The sequence below is a fragment of the Uranotaenia lowii genome, chromosome 3 (assembly GCF_029784155.1).
Source record: "Uranotaenia lowii strain MFRU-FL chromosome 3, ASM2978415v1, whole genome shotgun sequence".
Lineage (NCBI taxonomy): Eukaryota > Metazoa > Arthropoda > Insecta > Diptera > Culicidae > Uranotaenia > Uranotaenia lowii.
Window position 1 is genome coordinate 329018428 of NC_073693.1, and position 8294 is coordinate 329026721.

At 31.4% G+C, this 8294-nt stretch overlaps 1 protein-coding gene across 1 annotated transcript; it reads left to right on the plus strand.

The window, feature by feature from the left end:
• The first annotated feature begins 4690 nt into the window (after positions 1–4690).
• On the plus strand, positions 4691–5434 carry LOC129753824 (actin-histidine N-methyltransferase-like). The gene has a single exon (XM_055749672.1). The coding sequence runs from the start codon at positions 4691–4693 to the stop codon at positions 5432–5434; it is 744 nt and encodes a 247-aa protein (XP_055605647.1).
• Positions 5435–8294: the final 2860 nt, after the last annotated feature.

Below are 8294 nucleotides of genomic sequence, written 5' to 3' on the forward strand. Positions count from 1 at the left end.
TAGGTCTATCTTGCCAGATTTGAATTTTAAAATTTGTAAACCAAGCAGCATAAAATGCGAATCGTCGATTTTGACTACAAAACAAATTATGTTCTTGATAAGGAACGGAAAGAAAGTGAAATAATTAACATGCGCAAAAATATGTAAACATGTTTGAGTTTTTCAAACCCATCCAAAGAATAAAATAATTCAGGATTCGTATAAGATATTGATACTATTAAAAATATTTAAAAAAAAAAACTATTAAAAATATTTTCACTTAATTTTTGTCTTTTTTGTTATTTTTGTTATTTTTGTCATTTTTGTCATTTTTGTCAATTTTGACATTTTTGTCATTTTTGTCATTTTTGTCGTTTTTGTCATTTTTGTCATTTTTGTCATTTTTGTCATTTTTGTCATTTTTGTCATTATTGTCATTATTGTCTTTTTTGCCATTTTTGTCATTTTTGTCATTTTTGTCATTTTTGTCATTTTTGTCATTTTTGTCATTTTTGTCATTTTTGTCATTTTTGTCATTTTTGTCATTTTTTTCATTTTTTCATTTTTGTCATTTTTGTCATTTTTGTCATTTTTGTCATTTTTGTCATTTTTGTCATTTTTGTCATTTTTGTCATTTTTGTCATTTTTGTCATTTTTGTCATTTTTGTCATTTTTGTCATTTTTGTCATTTTTGTCATTTTTGTCATTTTTGTCATTTTTGTCATTTTTGTCATTTTTGTCATTTTTGTCATTTTTGTCATTTTTGTCATTTTTGTCATTTTTGATTTTTGTCATTTTTGTCATTTTTGTCATTTTTGTCATTTTTGTCATTTTTGTCATTTTTGTCATTTTTGTCATTTTTGTCATTTTTGTCATTTTTGTCATTTTTGTCATTTTTGTCATTTTTGTCATTTTTGTCATTTTTGTCATTTTTGTCATTTTTGTCATTTTTGTCATTTTTGTCATTTTTGTCATTTTTGTCATTTTTGTCATTTTTATCATTTTTGTAATTTTTGTCATTTTTGTCATTTTTGTCATTTTTGTCATTTTTGTCATTTTTGTCATTTTTGTCATTTTTGTCATTTTTGTCATTTTTGTCATTTTTGTCATTTTTGTCATTTTTGTCATTTTTGTCATTTTTGTCATTTTTGTAATTTTTGTAATTTTTGTCATTTTTGTCATTTTTGTCATTTTTGTCATTTTTGTCATTTTTGTCATTTTTGTCATTTTTGTCATTTTTGTCATTTTTGTCATTTTTGTCATTTTTGTCATTTTTGTCATTTTTGTCATTTTTGTCATTTTTGTCATTTTTGTCATTTTTGTCATTTTTGTCATTTTTGTCATTTTTGTCATTTTTGTCATTCTTGTCATTTTTGTCATTTTTGTCATTTTTGTCATTTTTGTCATTTTTGTCATTTTTGTCATTTTTGTCATTTTTGTCATTTTTGTCATTTTTGTCATTTTTTGTCATTTTTGTCATTTTTGTCATTATTGTCATTTTTGTCATTTTTGTCATTTTTGTCATTTTTGTCATTTTTGTCATTTTTGTCATTTTTGTCATTTTTGTCATTTTTGTCATTTTTGTCATTTTTGTCATTTTTGTCATTTTTGTCATTTTTGTCATTTTTGTCATTTTTGTCATTTTTGTCATTTTTGTCATTTTTGTCATTTTTGTCATTTTTGTCATTTTTGTCATTATTGTTATTTTCGTTATTTTTATCATCTTTGTAATTTTTGTAATTTTTGTAATTTGTGTAATTTTTGTAATTTTTGTAATTTTTGTAATTTTTGTCATTTTTGTAATTTTTGTCATTTTTGTAATTTTTGTAATTTTTGTCATTTTTATAATTTTTGTCATTTTTGCCATTTTTTGTCATTTTTGTCATTTTTGTCATTTTTGTCATTTTTGTCATTTTTGTCATTTTTGTCATTTTTGTCATTTTTGTCATTTTTGTCATTTTTGTCATTTTTGTCATTTTTGTCATTTTTGTCATTTTTGTCATTTTTGTCATTTTTGTCATTTTTGTCATTTTTGTCATTTTTGTCATTTTTGTCATTTTTGTCATTTTTATCATTTTTGTCATTATTGTTATTTTCGTTATTTTTATCATCTTTGTAATTTTTGTAATTTTTGTAATTTTTGTAATTTGTGTAATTTTTGTAATTTTTGTAATTTTTGTAATTTTTGTCATTTTTGTAATTTTTGTCATTTTTGTAATTTTTGTAATTTTTGTCATTTTTATAATTTTTGTCATTTTTGCCATTTTTTGTCATTTTCGTCATTTTTGTTATTTTTGACATTTTTGTAATTTTTGTCATTTTTATAATTTTTGTTATTTTTGTCATTTTTGGTATTTTTGTTTTTTTTTTGTTTTTTTTTGTCATTTCTGGCATTTTTGTCATTTTTGTCGTTTTTGTCATTTTTGTCATTTTTGTCATTTTTGTAATTTTTGTCATTTTTGTCATTTTTGTCATTTTTGTCATTTTTGTCATTTTTGTCATTTTTGTCATTTTTGTCATTTTTGTCATTTTTGTCATTTTTGTCATTTTTGTCATTTTTGTCATTTTTGTCATTTTTGTCATTTTTGTCTTTTTTTTCATTTTTGTCATTTTTCTCATTTTTGTCATTTTGGTCATTTTTGTCATTTGTGTCATTTTTGTCATTTTTGTCATTTTTGTCATTTTTGTCATTTTTGTCATTTTTGTCATTTTTGTCATTTTTGTCATTTTTGTCATTTTTGTCATTTTTGTCATTTTTGTCATTTTTGTCATTATTGTCATTTTTGTTATTTTTGTCGTTTTTTGTCATTTTTGTCATTTTTGTAATTTTTGTAAATTTGATTCATTTTTGTAGTTTTTATCTGTTTATTCAAGTTTTGTCATTTTTGTCATATTTTGTCATCTTTTTTCATTTTTGTTATTTTTTTAATTTTTGTCATTTTTGTAATTTTTGTAATTTTTTTAAATTTTTTTAATTTTTTTAATTTTTTTAATTTTTGTAATTTTTGTAATTTTTGTCATTTTGGTCATTTTTGTCATTTGTGTCTTTTTTGTCAATTTTGTCATTTTTGTTATTTTTTTAAATTTTTATCATTTTTGTCATTTTTCCATTTTTGTAATTTTGGGATTTTTTAAAAACTTCATCTTTTTTGTCTTTTTTTCATTTCTGTCAATTTTTCCATTTTTTTCATTTTTGTTATTAGTGTCATTTTTGTATTATTTGTTATATTTGAAATTTTTGTCATTTTCGTATTTTTTTTTCATTTTTGTCGTTTTTATCAGTTTATTCAAGATTTGTCATTTTTGTCATGTTTTTTTTGTATTTGTTTTATTCATTATCATTTTCGCTTCAAAATTCATGGTTTTCCGAAAGATTTTAGTCCTAGAAATTTCGAATTTTTAGCCTCACGTTTTAGAAATTTTTTTTTGCACTTTTCTTCGGTGTATTCCAGTTTCCTTAACGTTCCAAATTGTTGTTTTTGTTTGACACATTTTTGTTTTGCCGGCATGTGACAAAAATACCTCTTGAAAATGTAAATAAACATAGCGGTTTATTTTTTCTAGTTGGATTTCTCTCGTATCGTCGTCGTCGTCGATTCGGTGCAGCATCGTGAACAAAATTCGTACGCGTGGGTGAAACGTTGTTCTTTTTTTACCATTTCAGGACTTAACAGTTTCCGCGTTAGATCGAGCAAAAACAAAGTGTGTGTTAATTGGAATATTCGGTTTTAAACTGTAAGGTTTTTGAAGATTTCAAAATCGATTTCCGATTTTTCCGGGGTTTTAATAACGGTACGTGTCTGATAAGAAAATTTAGGAGAAAGATTCAAAATAAGAATAATTATCAACCTTGATCGATCCAATTTTATAAAACATGCAGCTCGTGATTTTAGTTTAAAAATATTCATAAGATATATGCCATACTTTTCACCCTCCGAAGGTAGAACTCAACATTTTTAAATTAAAATTCAGAATATAAAATTGAAATTCAGAGCTCTAAATTGTAGATGAATTGCTGAATTCTACAATAAATTCTTATTTTAGATATTAAATCCGATTCTGAATTCTGGTTCTAAATCTGATCTGAATTCTGATTCTGAATCTGTATCTTGATTCGGAATCTGAATCTTGATTCTGAATCTGAATCTTGATTCTGAATCTGAATCCTGATTCTGAATCTGAATCCTGATTCTAAATCTGAGTCCTGATTCTAAATCTGAATCCTGATTCTGAATCTGAATCCTTATTCTGAATCTGAATCCTGATTCTGAATCTGAATTCTGAATTTTAAATCTGAATCCTGATTCTGAATACTGATTCTGATTCTGAATCTGAATCCTGATTCTAATTCTGAATTCTGAATCTGGACTCTCAGAGCTGAATTTAAGCACTTAAACAATATAATAATAGCCGAATGAATTTGTTTTTTTTTAAATTCAATTTAAAACCGTCATTGAGTTGCGTAGTACAATAATTGGACTATTTTGATACGGAAATTTTGAATAAAATACTTATAGAGTTTAGACTATGGATTTTTAATTTTGAGTTCCAAAATCAGCTCTAATTGTTTTTTTATTTTTGTATATTTTTTTTCATATTCAAAATCGAATTTTAAAGGTCTGGTGCATTATAGATTATTAAATTAAAAAGTCACATTTTCATAAATATTAATTTCAAACCCAAATATTTCATCTTTTACAGATTCACTGAAATGGCTTCGACCAAGAAGATTTCGATGAGCAAACTGCACGAGCTGACCAGTTTGCTGGATCAGCTCATCAAGCACAGTTTCGGCAAGACGGCGAATCTGAACGAACAGTTCAAACAGTACCAGGAAATGTACAACATCCTGGAGCGAATCCGTAAGATCGAATCGGAACTGAAGCTTAAGATAAGCAACGGGAAACCGCGCAAGGCCAACATCGACGCGTTTGTCCGCTGGGCTCGGGAACACGGCTCCCAGTTCGATGGTATCAAAGTGTCCGAATTCTCCGGCTACGAGCTGGGTCTGGAAGCGACTCGGGACTTCCGGGAGGGCGAGGTTTTTGTTACGGTGCCGCGAAAAATTATCTTCTCGGTGACGACCGATAGCAAAATTCCGGAAATAATGAAAGACATTCCAATGATGATGGAGAAGAACATGGCCAATGTGATGCTGGCCCTGTCCCTCATCGTGGAACGGTTTCATCCGACCAGTCCGTGGAAACCGTACCTGGATGTGCTGCCGGATCGCTACTCGACGGTGCTGTACTTTAGCCCGGCCGAAATGGCCGAGCTCAAGGGTACCAGTGCCTTCGGGCCGGCACTGGTCCTGTTCAAGAACATCATCCGGCAGTACGGTTACATCAAACAGTTCATCCAACCGTCGACGGCGCTGCTCAAGGAAAATTTCACCTTCGATTTGTACTGGTATGTAGGAATTTTGATTTTCCTATTTAGATTTCACTCTAGTTAAAAGGGATTTTGAAAGGGTTTTTGGCAGAAATAAAAAAGCATGTTTGAAAATTTAATTTTTAAACTACAACATGCTTGAAAATTACGGGCATATGTTTTGAACTAGCTGACCCGGCAAACTTTGTTGAGCAAATGAAAATCAAAAAAATTCTGCACAAGTCTTGATTATTTTTCATTCCCTTCATTTTGGATCTTGAATCATATTTTTCTCAACACTAAAATTTTAATTTTCCAAGCTTCTTGTGCTCGAAGATGTTATTTAATCAAATATCTGTTTTTGACCTCCGATACTGAGTGTTGAATCTAATTATGAGTTTTAGTTTTACAAAGTTAATCTTATTTTTTATCCTAAATTTCGTATAGTTTTTGAGCATCTAGCAATGAAAGGGAGAAGAGGAGATTGTCTAACGTTTCCTAATTTTCCAATTGGTCCAATGTTGATATAATTCTATTCTCAAACAAAACCCAGGAAAAAATTGATTGTCTTATACAAATTAGATAAAAATAGGTTGTTCTCTCGGTGTTACCATAAAAACAAAAAGAAGATTTTATAACGAAATATTTCATGATACCATTGTACCTTACCCCTTCAAAAATTGTACTGCCCCTCTCAGGGGTTTGTACACTTTCATCATATGCACTGCCCCTCTCAGGGGTTTGTACTTTAACACTTCAAAAATTGTACTGCCCCTATCAAGGGTTTGTGTCTACACTTTCATCATCTGTACTGCCCCTCAGGGGTTGTACCTTACCTCTTCGAAAATGGTACTGCCCCTCTCAGGGGTTTAAACACACAATTCCATCGTATGCACTGCCCCTCTCAGGGGTTTGTATCTTACCACTTCATAAATTGTACTGCCCCTCTCGAGGATGTTTTCCTACACTTTCATCATCTGTACTGCCCTCTAAGGGATTTGTACCTTACCACTTCGAAAATTGTACTTCCTTTCTCTAAGGTTTGTACCTACCCTTTCGTTAGCTGTACTGCCCCTCTTAGGGTTTTGTATCTTACCACATCAAAAATTTTACTGCCCCTCTAAAGGGTTTGTACCTTACACTTTTAGCCTTTGTACTGCCCCTCTCAGGGGTTTGTATCTAACCACTTCGAAAATTGTTCTGTCCCTCTAAAGGGTTTATACTTTACCATTTCAAAAATTGTACTGCCACTCTTATGGGTTTGTACCTTACCACTTCAAAAATTGTACTGTCCCTCTGAGGGGTATGTATCTTACACATTCATTAATTGTACTGCCCCTCTCAGGGGTTTGTACCTTATCACTTCGAAAATTGTACCGCCCCTCTCAAGGGTTTGTACCTCACCGTTTCATCCTCTGTACTGCCCCTCTCAGGGGTTTGTACCTTACCACTTAAAAATTGTACTGCCCTTTCAAGGGTTTGTGTCTACACTTTCATCCTCTGTACTGCCCCTCTCAGGTGTTTGTACCTTGCCACTTTAAAAATAGTACTGCCCCTCTCAAGGGTTTGTATCTTGCCATTTCTTAAATTGTACTACCTCTCTCAGGGGTTTGTACCTTACCCAGTCATCAATTGTATTGTCCCTCTCAGGAGTTTATACCTTACCACTTCGAAAATTGTACTGCCCCTCTCAGGGGTTTGTACCTTAACACTTCAAAAATTGTACTGCCCCTCTCAAGGGTTTGTACCTACACTTTTATCATCTGTACAGCCCTTCTCAGGGGTTTGTAACTTATCACTTCGAAAATTGTACTGCCCTTTCAGGGATTTGTATCTTAAACCATTGCTTAAATTGTACTGCCCCTCACAGGGGTTTGTACCCTACACATTCATCAATTGTACTAGTCCTCTCAAGAGTTTTTACCTTAACATCTCGAAAATTAAAATGCCCCTCACAGGGGTTTGTACCTTACACGTTCATAAATAGTACTGCCCCTCAGAGGGGTTTGTACCTTACCACTTCAAAAATTGTACTGCCCAGTTTGTAATTAAACTTCACCACTTCGAAAGTTGTACTGCCCCTCTATAGGGTTTGTACCTTACAATTTCATCCTCTGTACTGCCCCTCTGAGGGGTTTGTACCTTATCACTTCGAAAATTGTACAGCTCCTTTTAAGGGTTTGTACGTTACACTTTCATACTTTGTACTGCCCCTCTCAGGGGTTTGTACCTTACCATTCCGAAAATTGTACTGTCCCTCTCAGTGGATTGTATCTTACGATTTCTTAAATTGTACTGCCTTTCTCAGAAGTTTGTACTTTACTCTTTCATCCTCTGTACTGCCCCTCTCTAGGGTTTGTACCTTGCCACTTCGAAAATTGTACTACCCCTTTAAAGGGTTTGTTTCTTACACTTTCATCCTCTGCACTGCCCCTCTCAGGGGTTTGTACCTTACCACTTTAAAAATTGTACTACCCCTCTCAGGGGTTTTTCCTTACATTTTCATCATTTGCACTGCTTCTCTCAAGGGTTTGTGCTTTAACACTTCAAAAATTGTTCTGTCTCTCTAAAGGGTTTATACTTTACCACTTCGAAAATTGTACTGCCACTCTCAAAGGTTGGTACCTTACCACTTCAAAAATGGTACTGCCTCTCTGAGGGGTTTGTACCTTACACATTCATCAATTGTACTGCCCCTCTCAGGGGTTTGTACCTTACCACTCCGAAAATTGTACTGCCATTCTCAAGGGTTTTTTCCTACACTTTCATCATCTGTACTACTCCTCTCAGGGGTTTGTAGCTTACCACTTCGAATATTGTACTGCCATTTCAGGAGTTTTTCCTTACATTTTCATCATTAGCACTGCTTCTCTCAAGGGTTTGTACTTAAACACTTCAAAAATGGTTCTGTCCCTCTAATGGGTTTATACTTTACCACTTCGCCA